At 37.0% G+C, this 22,518-nt stretch overlaps 1 protein-coding gene across 3 annotated transcripts in view; it reads right to left on the bottom strand.

Moving 5' to 3' along the window:
- Window positions 1-19,641: 19,641 nt before the first annotated feature.
- Window positions 19,642-22,518, bottom strand: part of HEPACAM2 (HEPACAM family member 2) — a 43,010-nt gene continuing 40,133 nt past the window's right edge. The window contains exon 10 of one of the 3 annotated variants that reach the window (XM_040472675.1): window positions 19,642-20,315. In XM_040472675.1, coding sequence (XP_040328609.1) covers window positions 20,312-20,315 — 4 coding nt within the window. In that variant the 3' untranslated portion in view covers window positions 19,642-20,311. Of the gene's footprint in view, window positions 20,316-21,096; window positions 21,927-22,518 lie in introns of those variants that run through there. The other 2 variants (XM_040472677.1, XM_040472673.1) reach the window with 2 other exon arrangements.

Here is a 22,518-nt window from a genome sequence, read left to right as displayed (position 1 = left end):
CCTCTTTGACCTTGCCCGCAGCAACTTCTTATTCAGCATGTCTCTGGAGGCAAGGGAAACCAAAGCAAAAATGAACTATTGGAATCTCATCAAAACAAAAAGATTCTGCATGGCGAAGGCCACAATCAGCAAAACTAAAAGGCAACCAATGCAATGGGAGAAGATGTTTGCAAATGTAATATCATATAAAGGGTAAATATCCAAAATCTATAAAGAACTTACCAAACTCAACATCCAAAAAATAAATAATCCAGTGAAGAAGTGGGCAGAAGACATGAATAGACACTTCTCCAAGGAAGACATCCAGATGGCTAACAAACACATGAAAAAATGCTCACCATCACTCATCATCAGGGAAATACAAATTAAATCACAGTGAGATACCACCTCACACCAGTCAGAATAGCTAAAATTAACAACTCAGGCAACAATAGATGTCGGCGAGGATGCCTAGAAAGAGGATCTCTTTTGCATTGCTGGTGAGAATGCAAATTGGTGCAGCCACTCAGTATAGAGGTTCCTCAAAAAATAAAAAATAGAACGACCCTATGACCCAGCTATTGCATTATTAGGTATTTATCCAGGGGTATAGGTATGCTGTTTCAAAGGGGCACATGCACCCCAATGTTTACAGCAGCCCTGTTGACAATAGCCAAAATATGGAAAGAACCCAAATTTCCATAGACAGATGAATGGACACACACACACACACACACACACACACACACACACACACACACTGGAGTATTACTCGGCAATCAAAAAGAATGAAATCTTGCCATTTGCAACTACATGGATGGAACTAGAGTGTATTATACTAAGTGAAATTAGTCAGAGAAAAGACAAATATCATATGACTTCAGTCATATGAGGAATTTAAGATACAAAACAGATGAACATAATGGAAGGAAAGCAAAAATAATATAAAATCAAGAAGGGGGACAAAACAGACCCTTAAATATAGACAACAAACTGAGGGTTGCTGGAGGGGTTGTAGGTGAGGGGATGGGCTAAATGTAAGGGGCATTAGGGAAGACACTTGTTGGGATGAGCACTGGGTGTTATACATAGGGGATGAATCACTGGAATCTACTCCTGAAATCATTATTGCACTATATGGTAACTAACTTGGATGTAAATTTAAAAAAAAAAATAAATAAATAAATAAAAACATAACCTTGAAACATATGAAGCAAAAACTAAATTACGTGACGAAATTGACAAAACACAATCTAGTTGAATTAAAAACCTAAATATGAAATGAAAGATTTCAGAAAAAATATATGCATATTTATTTATTTTCTTTTTATTTTTAGAGAGAGAGCACATGAGTAGAGGCCAGGGACAGAGGGAGAGAAAGAGAGAATCTCAAGCAGGCTCCGTGCTCAGCATGTAGCCTGACATGGGGCTCAATTCCACAACCCTGGGATCATGACCTGAGCCAAAACCAAAAGTCAGATGCTCAACTGACTGAGCCACCCAGGCACCCCCAGAAAAATATTTAAAACCTGAGACTTGAAAAAGGATTTTTGCCATAAGGCACAAACCATAAAGGAAAATATTACATTTTTTTAACACTAAAAAATTCTTTTGTAACAAGATACAACTGAACTCAAGGGTTTCACCTCTTGGGGTGCATCAAGTTGAACACAACCCATGGAAATATTGAAAGCAAAGAAATTTTTTTAGTTCTTCTTACAAGTAAGGAGACAGGGAGATAGCTCTCAAAGCACTGTCTCCCATGAGGTTAGTATCAGAAGCTTTTATTCAATGGAAAATTAGTATTAGGAGGTGGGTGTAGGGAGTATTAGTATTAGGAGGTGGGTGTAGGGAGTTTACATAAGCACTTTGGTTTAATTGTGTATGTCAACATGCTAGTGCATACATCATGTGTTCAAAAAATGGCAGCGAATTCTGCCCACAGGAGCTCTTAGGATTATAATAAGCTAAAGGTAACTTCAGGACAACTCAGGGAGACTTCTGCACAGGTCCTCAGCTCCAGTTCAACTCAAAGTGGCTTGTGTAAGGGGCTGTCAGGCAAGACACATCTAGCAAGGAGTGATTAGGTGAAACACCTAGTTGAGGTCTCCTTGGCTGGAATTGTTGGTTCTGCAAAACAAAACACATTTGTCCCTTCATCTTTCTCCCTTCTGTTTATAGCTTTCAGTCCTCTTATTTGCGTAACATCCCACTGCATCCTAACTAACAAAGATATTTTATAAGAGAGAAAACACAAGTCACATAATCAAGATAGGATTATAAAATCAACAAAGGATTAATATCCAGTATGCAAAGAGCTTCTACAAATCAATAAAAATGACAACTTATTAGAAAAAATGGACACAAGATGTAAAGAATTAATTTATAGAGGAGAGAATCTGAATGGACAGTAAACATAAGAAAAGATTTCATCTTCGGGGCGCCTGGGTGGCTCGGTGGGTTAAGCGTCCGACTTCGGCTCAGGTCATGATCTCGCGGTCCGTGAGTTCAAGCCCCGCATCGGGCTCTGTGCTGACAGCTCAGAGCCTGGAGCCTGTTTCAGATTCTGTGTCTCCCTTTCTCTCTGCCCCTCCCCTGTTAATGCTCTGTCTCTCACTGTCTCAAAAATAAATAAACATGAAAAAAATTAAAAAAAAAAGAAATATACATTTTAAAAAAAAGAAAAGATTTCATCTTCAGTAGTAATCAGGGAAATATATATCAAACCTATATAATAAGGTACTATTTTACATCCATTATTTTGGAAAAATATAAAGAGTTGGTGCAACAAAATGCTCATAAGTTCCTGGTGGGAATATAAATTGTTAAGGAGACAAATTAGTCAGCATTAGAGAAGCTAAAGATTTCCATGACCCTAACCTGGATTTTCAGTTTCTAGGTTTATACCATGAAGAATCTCTCACATAAGTTCATGAAATAAGTGAATGAGAATATTTGTTGTTCTAGCAAAGAACAAAAAAAAAATTCAAATGTCCAACAGTCAGAGGAAAGATAAATACATTGTGAGATATTCATAAAATTTAATATTACACAACAATTAAGATGGATGAATTAGGCCTACATGCATCAACATGAATTAATCTACAAAATTTATTAATGCATGATAAAAGTGAGTTGGAAGGTATTTACAATATGGCCCCATTCATTTAAAATTTAAAAACTTGAAAAAAAAATAAAATTTAAAAACTTGAAAATAATACTGTAAAAGGCTTATGATTACTGTTAAATAACAAAAATTCAACTGAGTAAATTTTAAAGGTCTAATTGGCTTTATTAGTAGATTTATGAATCAGGCAGCATTCCATCTAGCAAGTAAAAGGTGAGGGGGGGCGTGTCTTATCATGCAGATTACCTCATCTTCCTTTGGGGAATAAAGAGGTCCATGCAGCAAACACATTAGCACCCATTGGAAAATTTCTGACTGACTGGTTAAGACTAGATTTTGAGGGGAGCTTGAAACTAAAATCAGATTATATATTAAGCCCCAGTTTAGGGATTTGGCCTAATAGACACTATTTTTGACCTGTGGTTTTCTTTTTAACATTATAAAGAATCTTAAATGAATGTAAAATATATTTTAGGCATTATATTGTGCTTAAAAAATATTTCGGGGGTCACCTGGGTGTCTAAATCGGTTAAGCATCCAACTCTTGATTTCGGCTCAGGTCATGATTTCAGTTTGTGAGATCGAGCCCTGCGTCAGGTTCTGTGCTGACAGTGAGGAGCCTGCTCGGGATTCTCTCCCGCACTCTCTCTCCCCACCCCCCCCCCCCACCCCACCCCCGCCCCCGGCTGCAGCTCTTGCACTCTTTCTCTCTCTCTCAAAATAAATAAATAAACTTCAAAAAAAAAAAAGAAAGAATATCCACAATTATCTGAAAAATAATAATAATTCTGACTTCTGGTTTTAGCTTTGACATGTATAAGGCTCTGAAATAGTTGTTCCCAACCTTACAATAAGAGAAATGTTGAATGAAATAAAAATCAGTGACTTTTCTTGGACCCGTCAAAGAACTGAGGTCACAGGGAAAATTGCAAACTAAAATCTGGACGCACAGGCAAACACAAAGAATCATAGCTGAGATTTACTTACCTGGAGCAGAAGCCAATGAAGCCATAAAATGGTGAGGACACCAAAATGGTAATTTTGATAAATTGCTGGAGGCTGAGTGTGGACTAACACAAGAAGAGAAACTCTTAGTCCTAAGAGGGACCCACATTTTCATGGGCTTTACCTCTAGGTGAAGAGCCGAGAAAATTCTGCCTCCTAGCTCTGGCGGGGGGAGAAGAAAAGTAACCATTTTGAACTGCACCCAGATTATACTTCATAACAAAGGCCTACTCTTAGTGGAAAAGACTTTCCCAGAGTCTTACCCCATCTATGAGGAAGGGCCTTTACCCATATCCAACTCACTTTTGCCTTCCTTTCTTAAGAAGTTAAGAAATAGTTGTGAAAGTTACAGCCAAGGAATGCAAGCCCACTAAAAGACAGATTTAATTATAGGATTATAGAATGCTTTCTCTCCCCCACACCTTAACACCACATCAACAGGGCTCCAGTATAATCATAGTGGATTATAGCTAAAAGAACTCCAAAATACAGACATTATTTAAGGAGGATGCAAAACCAAGGACACTAGAGGAATTTAAAGCGTTTGAAACCTATAGCTCATGCATTTTCCAGGGCCCAGAGTTTTAATTTGTTGGGCTAGTGAAACAAATTACAACAAACTGGGTGGCTTATAAACAACAGAAATTTATTATCTCACAGTTGTGGAGGTTAGATGTCCAAGATGGAGGCACTGGCAGGCTTGGTTTCTTCTGAGGCCTGCGAGGGAGAATCTGTGCCATGCTTCTTGCCTAACTTCTGGTGGACTCAGGCATCCCTTGGCTTGTACATGGTGTTCTCCTTGTGTCTTCACATAGTCTTCCCTGTATGTGTCTCTGTTTCCTCACAGGTCACCAATCATATTGGATTAGAGGCCCACCCTACTCCAGTATGACCTCATCTTAACAAATTATATCTGCAATGACCTTATTTACAAAAGGTCACATTCCTAGGTACTAGGGATTATGACTTAAACATATGAATTTTGGGGGTATGCAATTCAGCCCATTACACAGACTAACAAAACAAAAAAAAAATAAAACATAAATTGATGATATCAGAAATGAAAGAAAGTTCATCACACTGTTAACTAACTGGGATTAAAATAAAAACTTAAAATGAAAGAAAGAAAAGAAAGAAAGAAAGAAAAGAAAACAAAGGAAAGAAAGTAAGTAAGAAAGAACAGTGAACAACAACAATAAAAAAGAGAGAGGTCATCACTACTTATCCCACTGACATTACAAAGTTAATAGGAGAATACCACAAACAACTCTTTTGTTACAAATTGGGGATCTTTGATGAAATGGACCTATTTCTTACAAGACACCAACTATCAAAATTCACACAAGGAGAAATAGATAATCTGAACAGGCCTATATTTTTTAAGGCATCAAATCAATAATTAATGATCTTCCAAAAAAGAAAGCACTAGACCTAGATAGTTTTATTGGTGATTTCTACCAGACATTTAGAAAGAAACAAATACTGGTGGCATGCAATCTTTTCCAGAAACTAGAGGCTGAGGGAACACATCCTAACTCATTTTACAAGGCTAGAATTGCTCTAATGCCAAAACCTGACAAAGACATCATTAGAAAGAAAAGCTATAAACCTCTATCTTTCATGAATATGCATGCAAAAATCTTCAACAAGGTATTTGCAAATCAAATCCACCAGTGTTTAAAAAGAATTATACACTGCTAGGACTGCTAGGAATTTATCCAAGGGATACAGGAGTACTGATGCATAGGGGCACTTGTACCCCAATGTTCATAGCAGCACTCTCAACAATAGCCAAATTATGGAAAGAGCCTAAATGTCCATCAACTGATGAATGGATAAAGGAATTGTGGTTTATATACACAATGGAATGAGAAAAAATGAAATATGGCCTTTTGTAGCAACGTGGATGGAACTGGAGAGTGTGATGCTAAGTGAAATAAGCCATACAGAGAAAGACAGATACCATATGGTTTCACTCTTATGTGGATCCTGAGAAACTTAACAGGAACCCATGGGGGAGGGGAAGGAAAAAAAAAAAAAAAAAGAGGTTAGAGTGGGAGAGAGCCAAAGCATAAGAGACTGTTAAAAACTGAGAACAAACTGAGGGCTGATGGGGGGTGGGAGGGAGGAGAGGGTGGGTGATGGGTATTGAGGAGGGCACCTTTTGGGATGAGCACTGGGTGTTGTATGGAAACCAATTTGACAAATTTCATATATTAAAAAAAAATAATAATAAAAAAATAAAAAGAATTATACATCTGAACCAAGTGGGATTATTCCAGGTATGAAAGTATGAAAGGCTGTTTTGACATTTGAAAATTAATTAATGTGGGGCGCCTGGGTGGCGCAGTCGGTTAAGCGTCCGACTTCAGCCAGGTCACAATCTCGCGGTCTGTGAGTTCGAGCCTCGCGTCGGGCTCTGGGCTGATGGCTCAGAGCCTGGAGCCTGTTTCCGATTCTGTGTCTCCCTCTCTCTCTGCCCCTCCCCCGTTCATGCTCTGTCTCTCTCTGTCCCAAAAATAAATTAAAAAGACGTTGAAAAAAAAATAAAAAAAAAAGAAAATTAATTAATGTGACCCACCTCATCAATGAGCTAAAGGAGAAAAATCATACAATTGTATCAATTGATACAGCAAAAGCATTTGACAAAATCCAACACCCATTCATAATAAAAATTCTCAGCAAACTAGGCATAGAGGAGAAATTTCTCTGCTTGAGGAAGAACATCTACAAAAACCTACAACTAAAATCATACTTTGCTGTGAGAAGCTAGATGCTTTTCCCCTGAGATCAAGACAGAAATGTCCTCTCTCACCACTCCTACCCAACATTATCCTAGAAGCCCTAAAAAGTGCGTGTAGACATACATACATACATACAACTAATATGTCTATTGCAGTAATGCAGACAAGAAATAATGGTGACCTGGATCTATATGGTGGTAGAGTTGGAGAGAAGATAGGTTTAAGAGGTAGGAAATAGAAGCGACAGGGCTTGAACGTAGATTACATATGCATGGTGAAGGAGGTGGAAGCATCAAGGGTGACTTTTAGGATTTGGTTTGCATAACTAGATTGGTGGTTAGAAGGAAAAATCGTAATTAGATTTTGGTCAAATAGATACTAAGATACCTTGGAGACCTCTAAGAAGTGAAAAAAAATGTATGTATTTTTATATGTGTTCCTGGAGCTCAGAGGGAAACACTGGACTAGAAATTAGCACTTGTGACTCATTTGTGTATCAATGGTAATCAACCATAGCAAAGAAGAAATTGCCTAGAAGAGATATAGAGTGGAAAGAGGGCCAAAGACTGAGCCATGATATTTAGTGACCAATAGGAAGAGAAGCAGCAAAGGAGATAGAGGAGTGGCTAGAAAAGAGGGGAAAATTGAGAATAGTGAGTATTTCAACACATAGGTCAGGAGTGTTGACTATGCTGAGATACTGCAATGAATACTGAAAAAAGCGATAAATTTAGCAATATTGAGGCCATTAGTGGCTTAACAGGTGTTTTAATGGGGTAATGGGGCCATATACCAAACTGGAGTTAGTTTAGGATTGAGCAGAAGTTGCAAACATTGTGATAACTTATATAGAAAATTAAGAACACTGTGAAGTGAGAGAGAGAAGACTATATTTTGCTAGAAGTCAGGATATGGAGGACATGAGTTTGAGTAAGGAATTATTATTATTTAATGTTTATTATTTTAAATAACAGACATTTGAGTATATTTTAAAGCTGGTGGAAAACAGTTAATTGAAAGGTTGGCTATACTGATGAGAATAAAAGGGATAATGGATAGTGTAAAGTTCTTGAGTAGGAGAGGGGGAAGAACTCCAAGCAGAGGTGGAGAGATTAGGTCCCTCTATGATAATTGGAGAGATGCAGACCAGGACAGATACACAAAGGAGGTACGCGTGCTTCATTTTAGAAAGATGGAGAAGTTTCCATCTGATGACTTCGTTTTCTCTGCAAAATATGGAATTTATCACATGTATCTTTACTGATGGGTATGAAAAATAAAAATAATTTCTTCCAGCCTATTTATAAATTTGATTTTTTAGGTACATAGTTGTTTAGTTTTGTCAGTTATGGATTATATTATTTTTGGTATGCTATTTCACACTCTTTAGGTTTTTAACACTTTATAAAAGACCTAAAATCTTTCTTTTTTAAAAAAAAGTTTATTTATTTTGAGAGAGGGAGAGAGAGTGAGTGGGAGAGGGGCAGAGAGAGAGGGAGAGAGAGAGAGAATCCCAAGCAGGCTCCGCACTGTCAGCACAGAGCCTGATGTGGGGCTCAAACTCACAAATGACAAAATGGTGACCTGAGCAGAAACCAAGAGCCAAACACTTAACCGACTGAACCACCCAGGTGCCCCAAGACCTAAACTTTCTATAAGGAAAAAAATTATAGAAATTACAACTAAAGGTGATTTTCTTTTTTTTTTAAATATTTTTAAATGGCTTCATCATGTTCCATCTTATTTATGTATTACAATCATTTGAACATTAGTTTCTTTTAAATAATATCATAATATATGTTCTCATACATGTGTCTTTGCCTCTTATCATTTCCTAAACATGAAATTACTGGGCTGAAGAGTCTAAACATTTTAAAATCTCATAATGTATATTGTCAGATTGCCCTCCAGAAAGATATTCAGTTTATTTATTCAAACCCAAAAGGCAAAATGTAATCGAGTGATAAGTATGCTAATTTAAAACCAGGATAGTGTTTACAGTTTCTAGAATTTATTTTTAATGATGCTAGTTTTAAACGAACGCTTTCTAATTTGGAACCATAGGTGGCACTAAAGCATAAAGGAAAGGAACCACTCCCAGACTCCTAGGTTGGCAGGGATTGTGAATGGACATTTCAGCCACCCTCTTTTGTGGCAGGTAAGCTACATTTCTAGAAAAATAATAGTTTCTGTTTTTAACATTATCTAAAAACCCCATTCTAAACTTATACTTTTAGTCCTAATTGACGTACATGAGACTCTGTAACAATGTAAGCCTATTTGCATTTTTCTTGTGCTCTAGGCTGTGGGATACACTATTTGCAAGCTATTTCTTAAAATACCAACTGTCTTATGCAAAACTTTTCATTCTTCTGCTTCTATAGCTTTTGTGTGTCTTTTTTTTCCCAAGAAGAAAACATAGGTCATGGGTCAGAAAGTCAAAGAAAGATCATGTGAGCATGATCTGGTCATAAAGATTAACACTATACCACTCTGAATGTGAGTTCATGTGACATATTTAATTTGCTAAATTGTATAGTAACCTAGTTTTGTGGTATGAAAATTGTGTTTTAAGCAAAACATATAAATGCCAAATTGACGTGTCCTGGCAGAAATGGTTTTGCATGTTCCCACTGTCCACTGCGTACACAGAGGCAGTGGGAATTGGTCAGCTATTCTTGGCATCCATGTGAATTCTTACCTAACACTTCTAGACTTCAATAGGTCAGTGACTGAGAAGCAAACAAGCTTGAAGAGAACCTGCTTTTCTTAGAAGACCAAAGGGCTCCTACTGATACAGACAGAACATACATCAAATAGCACTTGCCCTGACTTAGTTTGAAATGAAAATCTGATAGTTGGCTTTCCCTCTGTAACTTCCTTCAGCAATGACAGTAGAAAATGGTTTTATCACCCCACTTTTTGGTGGGAAGATAGGAAGGGAAGAAAAGCAATAGGAGGCATTTGTGTTTGTGCCTTTCCAAAGGTATGTCACGAAATGCTAATCCTTACTACCTTGCCACTTACGATGAAAATGCACTAGATGCAGAGGACATGGGAATCGAGTCTACCCATTGAAACTACTTTACACTAGTTTAAACAAGTACCCACTGCTTCAGAGATCTTTCAGAGTCACATTACACACACACACACACACACACACACACACACACACACACACACACACATATATCCTGGGCCTTCTTGTTTCTATATAAATAAAGATCTCACTGACAACCTTCTGGGAATCAGAAATATGAGTTAAAATTCTGGGTATGAGTAAAATATGAGTATCAGAAATATGAGTTAAAATTCTGGGTACCCAATTCCAGAACTTTCAAGAACACTGCCTTATCTTTTTCTCTCTGCAGATAAAGTAGTGTACATACAGGTCGGCTTCATACAATGGAAATATTGACTGAATATGTACAAATATGCATATATATGTTTACATATAGAAATACATGTATTTGTACGTATATATGTGTATATATTATGTACATAGCAAGAGAGACATACTCCTTTTGATTATAGTTTGTTGATTCTGCTCAAAAAATTCTCTACTTTTTCTGGTTACCGTCTGAAAAGTGAAAACCACCTGAGCACTAAACAAATTAAACAGTTGATTAAACAGTTCCATGACTGTTTTATTCCAGAGAGCTTAGAGGCTTTAGCTGGGGACATTGTAAATAAACACATGGCTTCATGAAGCCTCTCATAGAATTTCACAAAAAAAGTCTTTGCTGGATTGGCTGGGAGAGAGCTGAGAGAGAGACACAGACATTTATTCATCACTTAATGACTTTGAATGGGTGACCTAACTTCTCTGAAACTCAGTTTGTTCATCTATAAAGTAGGGATAATGCTTTATAAAGTTATTCTTACGATTAAGGAAGAATATACATATATACACATATATGTATATATGTACATATACATACACACATACAGGTGTGTATATTTGAAGACTATATATATTTAAAATATATATATTTGCCTTTTTAAAATTGAAGTATAGTTGACACACAAAGTTATATTAGCTTCTTTCAGGTCTACAACTTAGTGATTTGACAACTCTGTAGATTATGTTATGTTCAGCGCAAGTGTAGCTACCATTTGTTACCATACAATGCCACTGCAGTATCACCAACTATATTCCTTATGCTGTGCCTTTATTCTTGTCACTTATTCTTTCCATAACTGGATACCTGCACCTCCCATTCCCCTTCACTTCTTTTTGCCCATCCCCCCTGAAGTTTCTGCTTTATTTGTTCATTTGTGTTGGTTTTTAGATTCCACACATAAGCGAAATCATATGGTATCTGTCTTTCTTTCTTTGAGTTATTTCACTTAGCATAATGCCCTCTAGGTCCATCTATTTTATTGCAAATGGCAAGATCTTGTTCTTTTTTTATGACTGAGTAATATTCCATCACACATACACACACACACACACACACACACACACACACACACCCCCAAACACACATCCCACATCTTCTTTATCCACTCATCTATGGATGGACACTTGGGCTGCTTCCAATCTTTGCTATTGTAAATATAATGCTGGAATAAACATTGGGGTACATGTATCTTTTTGAATTAGTGTTTTAGTTTTCTTTGGGCACATACCCAGGAGTGGAATTATTGGATTGTATTGTATTTCTATTTTTATTTTTGAGGAATATCCTACTGATTTCCACAGTGCTTGCATAAATTTACATTTCTACCAAAGTGTACGAGGGTTCCTTTTACTCTACATCTTCTCCAACATTTGTTATTTCTTGTCTTTCTGACATTCTGACAGGTGTAAGATGTCTTGTGGGTTTGATTTGAATTTTGGGGGAGAATATATTTTAAGTACCTAGCAGAAGTGGGCATCTATTGCAACAATAAATTAATTAAATATATCTATGAAAGCCCTCTTCTTCAATTAGTCTTGTGGGTTCCAATTTAATGTGTTTTAGTTCAACTTCAATTCAATTCAGTTCAATGACATAAACTTTTAGCCATAAGAAGCAAGACCCCAGTTATTTTATATCTTTGACTAACCCTTCTGACTAACCTTGCAGTTGCCATGATAGCCAATACCCCATCCTTTCTTGGTGACAGAGGCTTCTTTACTCCAGGTTTCACCCTTCCTCCTCCTTCTATAGTCCAGTAGGAGAAATGACCAGGCCATTTAAGCCAAATATCTATACATTCTGATGAAGAAAAAAAATTCTGGGTTTCAGCAATAAAATTTTGTTTTAAATATCTTGATATTTATCTCTGGATCTTGATGTCCTTCTGTCTTGGCCACGGTTCCTCTCACGTGGCCAGAACCACATGGTTAGTTCAGAATCCTCCATTCAGGAAGTCCTGGGCCATGCCCAGAGCCACCAGCTGATACGAATGTTCCCTGTTCACATTCTCTGATTTCTACCTTCCAGGATCCAGTTTGGGAGTGGGAAGAAAGAAATTAAAGACAGGAATTAAAACAAGGAGAAATGAAATTGGTGGGGGGGGAGGGGAGGAAGGAAAATCAGAGGAAAGGCACCAGAAAAATGGAGAAAAAGAAAAGAAAGTAATTGAAAAGGACAGAACAATGTTGAACAAATGGAATTTCAGTCAAATAAATGATTTATAATGTTAGGCTCTCCTTATATAAATTTTTTTCTTTTATGTTATTATTTAAACATATATAGCAAGCAGTGCAAATTTATGTGAAGTAAAAAACAAAAAAAATTAAGCCTCTCCACCCACTACTCCTTTCTTCTTTCCAGTAGTTGCTACCATTGATAATTTAGTATGTTTTCTACTGAATATTTTCTTTGCATAAAGAAATAAGAAATAATGTTTCTATTCACATAAAGAATCATACCATAAAAACTGACCTGCAATGTACTGCTTTTCAGCTAATAATATGTATAGAACTTTCCCCCATGTATTACATATAGATTTATTTCTTTGCTTTTTAAGAGTCACAGAGTGACCTAATTCCATTTGACCAGTATTTACCTGGTCACCCATTGATAAATGTTTAGGCTGGCTTCTTGTTCTCTTCCTTTAAACAGATAATTTAAAAAAGAAAAAGAAATCCAAAAATGTTCTAGAAAATTTTTGAATATTTTACTGACATAATAAGTTTTTGGCAATGCTATAGTATGTATAATTACTAATCGGTGCTTACACTACATAGTGCTGCATAAAAGTGATAAGGGTACATGTGAGGTGACATGCTGAGTTCTTAAATGAGAAAACAAACCTTTTATGTCTAGTTCCTTGTTCAGTTATTTAAGCAAAGGCAGCAGCTTGGTTAAGATTTCGATCTGACATTATCTGTCTGCTAAGAAGAAAGAGATATTTTTAGTAAGTTAATAAAATCATAGGCTATGGAATTTTAAAAAATTAAAGAGCTTGTTTGGTCATGTCCTCTCATATACAGATTAAACAATGGTGGCTGGGAACAAGAAAACAGTGTTTGGTTTTGCATGGATATGTACACTCACATTTTGCTAATATCAATTCTAGGTTTGTAACCTATAACTAAATATTATTTCATTTATTTAAAATTATTTCACCCATTGTCTTGTATGGGTAAGTGGACATGACCAGGGCTCCTACAGAGTTTTGTGAGTAGCACCATGAGCCCGTGTAAGAGACTTGGACATTATCAAGGCAGCTGCCCAGCAGGGGTGATATTGGCACTGATAATCTTGAAGAGTAAACAAGAATTTTCCAGAAGACAAAGAGACAGATCATGGAGGTTTTTCCATGTATAGTATGTATTTTTATTGTTCAAATTGGGACTTTTTGAGAGTAGATGGCTTAAAACAAATGCAATTTTAAGTATGTATGTTGGAAAAGTGGGGAGGTGATGAACAATTTCCTTCATGATATGGGAAACTAAATCAAGGATGGATATGGAATCAAGCAAATGTCTTTGTCTATCAACATCCAATTATGACTATAGACAGGTTAGTCTCTACTACTGAGGGCTTTATTTTTTTTTAATTTTTTAATGTTTATTTATTTTTGAGAGACAGAGAGAGACAGAACATGAATGGGGGAGGAGCCAAGAGAGAGGGAGACACAGTATCAGAAGCAGGCTCCAGGCTCTGAGCTGTTAGCACAGAGCCCAACGCATGGCTCGAACTCATGAACATAAGATCATAACCGAGCCGAAGTCAGATGCTTAACTAACTGAGCTACCCAGGCGTTTACCACTGAGGGCTTTAAACTAAGAATCAGAACTTGCAGTTGGTAAATTTTTTAATATGAAAAATCATAAAGTTAAAAAAGTGAATTTAATTTAAAAATATATTAAGTTATATGTTAATTAGACTAATGAAATTTCTCTAAAATAGAATTGTCTGAGACTATGTGGTTTTAGATGGTGGTCATTGTAAACACAGGAACCTCCTTCACCAGAGACAAAAATATATAGGATCACCCTCTTTCTTAGATATTTATGGATACACAAGGATAAAATTCATGTTTAATTTCTCTCTCACACTGTCTTTTTAAAGTATGCCCAGAGTATCATTAAAATCTCTTTCCAGGTTCTCTTGCTTCTTAACCTTCCTTCGCTTCTCTTTAATCTCCTGAAGTTGGTATTTCCAAGGGTGTTTCCATCTGTTTGCTCTTGATCTCATCCTCTTGCATTCATTTCCACTTGTTCCTCATTTCCCTAACAACTTCAATTCTATTCGGATGTCCACTGTTCTCACACCCAGGCATGTGCTTCTGGGAGTATTGACTTCATCTTCATGTCCAGGGGAGTAAATTCTGAGTACTGTATCAATCAAGATAATCTCATACCTCTTGCCAGTAGTCCCTTTAGGAAAGGACATGTGGTATAGCCAAGGAAACACTACTGGAATTCTGGTGGAGACTGCTGGGAAAGGTTTCTTTATACTAAAAAAAACAAAGCAAAACAAACAAACAAACAAAACCTAGGAAAAGGTGGCTTTTTCCATGTTCTGGAGTTTGTGGTGTCTGGATGTAATTCCTGCAATTGCTGCAGCCATCTGTAACCATGAGAGCAGAGTGGAGAAATGGAGGAGAACTTGGGTTCTTGATGATGAGAAGGAAATCTGGGAAGAGCAGATAAAAAAGGGGGCCAGCCAGATGTCTGAGACTGGATACTCCCCTTGCATACTTTTAGCTTCTGGAATCTTGCTTGCCTCCTTTGTCCACCAACTGCCCACGTAGCACAACCGATAGGTTCCCCCCATTTTATTTCTCTTTGAGTCCCTTTAATCCCACCCATAAAAGGAGGCCAGCACCAGGTCAGCCTTTGGAGGTGACTCTGCTGGGCCAGAACTGGTGCGAAATAAACAGTCTTTTCTGATTCCCCGAGTGCGTGTGGCTTGTCTCTTCCTGGGCACTAACTGTTTGCTGTAACAATGATACTCTTGAGTCATTAAATTAACCATGCCTGGAGTCTACTTTGCATCTCAACTTCCTGTCATTTGAGATAATAAATTATTCTAAGTCAGTTTTAGTCAGAGTTTTCTGTTATTCACTGCCAAAGGCATTGTAAGATTCAAATTTATTTCTTAAATCTAGACCTCTTCTCAAAGTTCTCATCCTGGATATGCAACTGTTTATCAGACATTTCTATTTGGAAACCTTAACTAGTCCTGACAAGTGACCTGTGGGTCATACACTAGTTATTTTATAAGTAATAAGGATAAAATTTTGTAGATACAGTCGTACTCTCACAACTTGTCTTCCTGAAGAACAAAACAGTTTAAGGTCTCAGTGAACTGTAGGAAAAATAACTCCCAAAGTTATCAAGTGCCCCTGAGAATCAGTCTCAGAGAAACTTGGTTATTGGAAACATAGTAATTTATTTGCTTTCTATGAATGTGGTCTTCATTAAATATGCAGAGGGCAGGTAATCTAATTCAGTACAACTCAAAAAACATTTATTGTCTGTGTTCTAAAGCACATATGTCGGGATGGATGCCATATGGGACACTCAGAAGAATATGTGATCCTGAGAGTCTCTGAAGTGTCAACCTCCTGGGACAACTGCTTTATGTAGAATTTAAGGAGCTGACAGCTCCAAAGCTTCAGAAATCTTGTCATTAACCTAAAGTGGAATTTTGCTGTAGGGAGGAAGCAATCTGCCCGTTTATGTCCTATTGTATGGCGAGCAGTTGAGTTGTCATCTTCCCTAGGAGTATATTCAAGTGAGAAAGTTCTGACCCGAAAATGAAATAAACTGTTTGCTGGGGAGCCAATAGTATTTGAAACTAACGAAGTTCCTAAAGTAGGACTGACAGAAGAAAAGTTGGCGTGCCCTCTACTCCAGCATGCTCTGTCCAGAGAAATAATGTGGTACGTTGGAATTGACCCTGGACTTTGGAGCCAGAAGTGCGGTGTAGGGATCAGCTCTGCCACTCACTGGTTTGGTGATTTTCAGTCTTTTAACTTCCTGAGTCTCTGTTCTTCATCTGTAAAATGGCCATGCTTATGATAGCCCACAAAGTTTATCTTGTGAAGATCAAGGTCAGTAATGGGTACGAAAGTGTTTATAAACCTCAAGGTTAACATGGTAATGCCAATAAACATTGTATCTCAGAGATGAGAAGGACAGAAAGTAACAGTGTTAAATCCAAGTGCTATGTCTGATTTCCATGTCTGCTTGCGAGAAAGAAAGCTTTGCTTTTTTTTACAGCTTCATGAAACTAAAACATATACATTCATGTATATTTGAACATGAGCTTTAGAGGAACATATAAGAATCACATAGGAATTCACAGGCATACACAGTAATATAGAAACAGAAAATAAAAACTTCCTAAAAACAAATTAAATCTTTAATAATATATATAAATACTACCCATATGCCATGTACTGTGTTATCACTCAGTTTTATTATTTTAACAAAACCTCATAAGGTGCTATGATCTTGTAAAACTGATCACATGGACTATCTTTGAGTGTATGTGTGCAGTTTGTTTTAACTGAAATTGTCTTATTAACATGGAAACACAGAAATGGTCAGAAAAACAAGGGAAACTGTTTTATTCATAAGTATTTTATTTTTCTTTGTTTAAAAGTCTATCTGTAGGGTATACTCTTTAATGAATACCAGGAATATAATTCTATTCCAAGTGAGAAGCAGTAATGTAAAGGTAAACATTTTAACAAGAGCTCAGCTAAGATTATGTTTAGTAATAAGGAAAGAACTTCAGGCTGGTTTTTAAAGATTAATTTGTTAATTAGGTAAACACCTGGGTTTGGTTCATCACTTCCCTTGGAAACTTGATTAATTTATGAGATTTTCATTCCCATTTACTAACAAAAGCAGTGAGTCATCCAGTGTCACACACCAATGACAGCAAAAGTTAATTGGATTCTAGATCCTTGTGCATTTCTCCCTTCAGCAATTCCTTGTTGCTTTGAGTGGAACCATGCTCTCAGAGAGTCTGTGTGTTTGTGCAGGGGAGAGAGAGCAATACAGAAATGAGAGGCATTACAAGTGGTTGGAAAGTGAGTTGGAAAAAACAAAAATATGTGTTTGTGTCTCCTTTGGTTTGTGGTAAGATACTCTGGAGGGATACACAAAGGTAACCAAACCAAAAACACAAATCAAAAAAAGGAATGCAAACACCTGCCTTGGTGCATATGCTTTTTATAGGACTTTGGTGTGAATCATGTGAGTGTATGATTAACTATTGTAGAAAAGGCTGTATAAGATGGTCTGTGGTTTAAAGTGTTCCAGGGCTGGGTCTTGGGAGGGGAACACAGAGGTACAGCTGCAGCTCATTGTAGTCAATCTGGTCTCCAAGAAAGAGATGCTTGGGCATGTGGGGGTGGGGTGGGGGAAGGGGATTCGAGATGGAGAAAGGAGGGGAGAGGCAGATGGACCTGTGAGGAGTGGTGGCTGGGAAAGCTACTGTCTCCCAGCCCTGCGATGGGGCTGCAACCTTTCTTTGGCTCTGACAGTTAACATCTTGCATTCAGTTTAGAAGTACCTCCTCAGACATCTACCTGTATATGCTGTGTGATCTTGGCGGTATAAAACAATACTAAGAGATGAAGGGGAATTCATCATGCTGGTTATTAACACCATTTCTGCTTTCAGCTTGTCTTTGAAAACTCACATTGTTCCTTCATCCTGTTTTCTGTATCAACTTTATTTTTTTGGTGTATTTTCTTGTTACATCATGCATTTATATGAGCTGAATCATATAAACCATAAATCCTTCCCAGAACTGGAAGGTGTATGAACGAATACATGCATAACTAATCTAGGAAAATGTTAATAGGCTATTTCTGAGAGAGAATACAAGTGATTTTATATTATTTTTCTAGACTTATTGAGATGTAATTGACATATAACATGGTATATGTTTAAGGTGTGATGATTTGGTACATGCATATGTTGTGAAATAATTTACCACAATAAGGTTAGTTAACACAACCATCACCTCACATGACTGCAATTTTTTTTTTGCTGTTCTTGTGAGAACGTTTAGGATCTACTCTCTATGGGTGATTTTAGGTATCTTATGGTTAGCCTTCTGCATTTCCAAGTATGTATGTACATATATTATATGTATATTTACAATGGGCATTACTTCTTTTTCTAATTAGATAAAAACAGTTTTTACCAAATGCAAAAGAAAATATTTGTGGTGGGACTGGTGGACTTTTCCAGCAGAAAAAAATGCATAACGTGGCAGAGAAAGAAGACCAGAAAGGGGCTGTGGGCTGTCTTAATTTTCCTTTTACCCTCCGCTTCTGTGAAAACCCGGAAAGTACAGTGTATAAATAGTGGTTCAGTTGAAACACTTTGAAAAAGAAGTGTATAAAATAATAGTGTACAATAATAATAGTTTCAAGTCAGTAAATACAGGCGTATATCTTCTTTTTTAATAGTTACAGTGTGCACCACTGCATGGATCTAATGTCATTTAAAAACCCCCGATTGTTGAATATTTGGGTTGTTGCTACCTTTATTTGGCCAAAATGAAATCTTAAAGTGTGGCACTGCCAGGTCAGAGTGTTTGTAGCCAATGTCATTACACACAAATATCCATCTTTCGTCTTCCAGATCCACCACACTCAGATGACCTTACTGTCCCCACTCCCTGGGCCTCTTGCATCCTGCCCAGCTGCCTTGTGCTACTTTGTGTACTTACTTCTCTCTAGGCCTCAGACCACCTTCCCTTCACGTTTCTGCAACCTGATGCTTGGTCATCTAGTAGTTTTATATGGTACCATTTATCTAGCAGTCTTGCCTCATGACGATTGGTATCGGAATCAGTTATTTCACTTGGAGGTTGTAAATTGGTGTTTTCTGATTCTACCACTTGGTCTCTAACTGATTTTTAAAAAATGCTTATTTATTGAGAGAGAGAGAGAGAGAGAGAGAGAGAGAGAGAGAGAGCACAAGCAGGGAAGGGGCAAAGAGAGAGGGAGAGAGACAATCCCAAGCAGGCTCTGTACCATCAGTGCAGAGTCCAATGTGGGGCTTGATCATGACCTGAGCGGAAATCAAGAGCCAGCCACTTAGCTGAATGAGCCACCCAGACACCCCTCTATCTGATTTTTTTAATACAGCAATATACAAGTAGGGAGATCTTTCCCAGAATCAGCAATTCAATAAAGTAAAAATTTCAAGCCTGAAAAAAAAAAAACAATGAAAGAGCAAGATTCTTATGTTAGTAGCTCTCTACCATCTATACTTTATTGCACATTGAGAAACAAGGATAAAAAATCTAATTGTACAATCTGACTTTTATGTAAAAATTTTGCCCTACCAGACAAAGAATCAAGGCCATATAAAAGCAAAACCAGAATAATTTATTTGAATTCATCTTTCCTTGAACAAAAATAAAAATGTCATTTCCTTCAGTGTTTTCTTTCTTTTCAGAAAAGCCATTGGTAATTGACAACCTAGGAGAAGGCAAGTCTTTCTGTTGTGATGGTCACCCTTATTCTGTGGTACAAATAGCAAGAAGGAAATTTGGGAATAATATTTTTTAAAATTAGTATAGTCGTTTGGCATGAATGAGAATTTAATAAAACAAAGCCTGCTGGAAATTTTACAAACATGAAGTTTCCACATTCGTCACTCAAATAGGATAGTCAATGTTGTTGAAAGTGGAAGTATAGATTAGAACTAATTGAGCTTTTTAGAGAAATTTGATATGAAAAGAGTGATTGGAAAGTCCCATCTTTTTCTTCCTTCAGTCAGCATGATAAAGACGACATGTCCACTGAGAACTATTTTCCCACCATGTTCCTCTGTAGCACAATGCATTGTGTGTATGCTGGGAAACCTTCAGTCCAGCTTTATAAATGACTATATTCTGCATTAAAAAGGAGTAATGAGTAAGAGGTATTGGGCTTGATTTCTTCACTGATTCCGGGTGAATATACATTTCCACTTTTTTTCCTCAAAATGTTCCTTCATTATTTCACTCCAGTGCACAGCTTTACCCAAGAATGCTCACCTGGCAAAGAGATGTTACAAGATGCATAAAATATTCTACAGATTTCCAGTTCCCCAGGTAGAGGAACCTTAAACTCTTTTATTCCTTTCAATAGCTGCAAATAACGAGTGTTTTAAACTAGTTCAAGAAAATTACATTTATAAACCAGTAAGTGTAAAGAGTAAGCAATCACTGAATTCTGTAGATAATTTCCTTTTGAAAGTAAAGGTTTAGTAAAAGGTTTACTTACTCAAATGACTCAACAGCCAAGTCATGGGTTTATAATTTTTTTTTTTAATGTTTATTTATTTCCGAAGGGGAGAGAGACAGAGCGTGAGTGGAGGAGGGGCAGAGAGAGAGAGAGAGAGAGAGAGAGAGAGAGAGAGCATGAATGGGGGAGGGGCAGAGAGAGAGACAGAATCTGAAGCAGACTCCAGGCTCTGAGCTGTCAGCACAGAGCCCGACACGGGGCTCGAACTGACAAACTGCGAGATCATGACCTGAGCAGAAGTCAGACACTCAACCGACTGAGCCACCCAGGTGCCCGGCAGTCATGGGTTTAAAACAAACTGTGCCTGGAGCATTCCATGAGGTCAACAGATAGCATTTAAATAAATGTACCCATCAGTTCAATAAACAAATAACAGCTGAGTACTAAAATACAAAAACAGGTCAACTTACCAATTTGTTAAACACCAGTCCAATTAGGTAACAGACACATGCAGTAATGAAAACAACACTGCTAGAATAATCTAAGAGCCAAAGAAAGAATTTTTTGGCTGTCTTTTCTATTACAGAAGCAACTGTCAAACAGAGGTACAAAAAAGCAGTAAGTTATTTTTCTTTACCCAGAGTTGGCACCTTCACTTTGGGAATGGGGGAATGAGAGAGATTCACTAACCACCTGTAATACTACATTATTCATAAAATTGATCGTTAAGTTTAACTGGACTTAAAGAATAAAGTGATAGGCAGTCAGGAGAGAAAAATAGCCTATGTTTAGGGAATACTTGCTTTATTGAGGAATATTTATTCTACTTAAGGACCATGAGTCTTTAGATAAAATAAACAAACAAGAGTCCACTAAACTATGGAATCCTTAAGAGACTGAGCCTTACTTAACCTCTATCCTTAGCAGATAGTTAATAGTCTGGAAATGTTTATTAGAATGGCTGTAAATAAAATAAGTGTATAACAGTTTCCGATGAAAGAAAAGAAAGCACTGTACTTGTTCATTGTTAAAATTTAGAATAGGTAAAATAAGTCTGTATTCAAGGAAAATGACACTTTAAAAAATGTTGGCTCCCCTTTAGTATGAGTTGGAAGAAAGGGAGAAGAAGGAAATTTTAAAAGAGATTTTAGAGAGAAGGGAGACAGTTTTCCAGAGAGAGAAGAAAAAAGAAAGAAAGATTCAGAGAGGCAGACGTCCAAGGATGGAGGTAAAGGAAAAGAGAGTCTTTGGAAGACAAAGACACACAAAGGGAAGCCAAGAAAGACTAGGAAGACAGGAAAGGAGGTGAAAAGAGGCCATGGAGATGGGGAGGGGGACAGGGGGTGTGAACTTGGGTTCTGGGGTTGCTGCCCCTTGAGGGAGCATGTCCTCAATAGCAGTTTCGAATAGTCCTTTATGTGCTAGAAAAAAAAGCATTTCTGCTTTATCTTCAACCTTCCAAGTTTATTTCTGAAATAAAGTTTTATATTCCCAAGAAACCCTAAAGATATTGCTCATGTCTGAAAGCAGTCTAGTTTCAGAGGGTGATTTTCTTTTTTAACTTAGAGATAGTGTTTTTTTCCCCACACACACAAAACCAACCCAATCATTTTATTTTGTGTTCTGAAACTGTAGCTGCCATATTCTACAGTTTTGTAAATAAATCAGCATTTATTTTATATTTGGGAGCTTTAAAAGATAAACCTCAAGTTTTCATTTGTTTTGTTTGCCTTCTAATTGGAAAAAATAGATAATGCAGAGTGAAAGACATAGAAAAACACATGAATTTAAATAGGATAACATTTTTAATTGGATATAATCTCAAAATTGGGAAGCAGATATACTCTGAAAACTCTTTCTGTTCCTTATATGTAACAAAGAAAAATATCCCTTATTTTCTATTCCAGAAGTAAAGAGAGTCAGGTATCATTTTTGAGAGGTAGGATTTTGGTTTTTTTTTTTTAACTGTCATGGAATAATAGTCCAACTCTTGTGTTCTACTAGATTAATAAT

Source organism: Herpailurus yagouaroundi, unplaced genomic scaffold, assembly GCF_014898765.1.
Source record: "Herpailurus yagouaroundi ecotype Mexico unplaced genomic scaffold, PumYag 100, whole genome shotgun sequence".
In the NCBI taxonomy this organism is placed as follows: Eukaryota; Metazoa; Chordata; class Mammalia; order Carnivora; family Felidae; genus Herpailurus; species Herpailurus yagouaroundi.
This window is presented reverse-complemented; position numbering and strand designations above follow the sequence as displayed.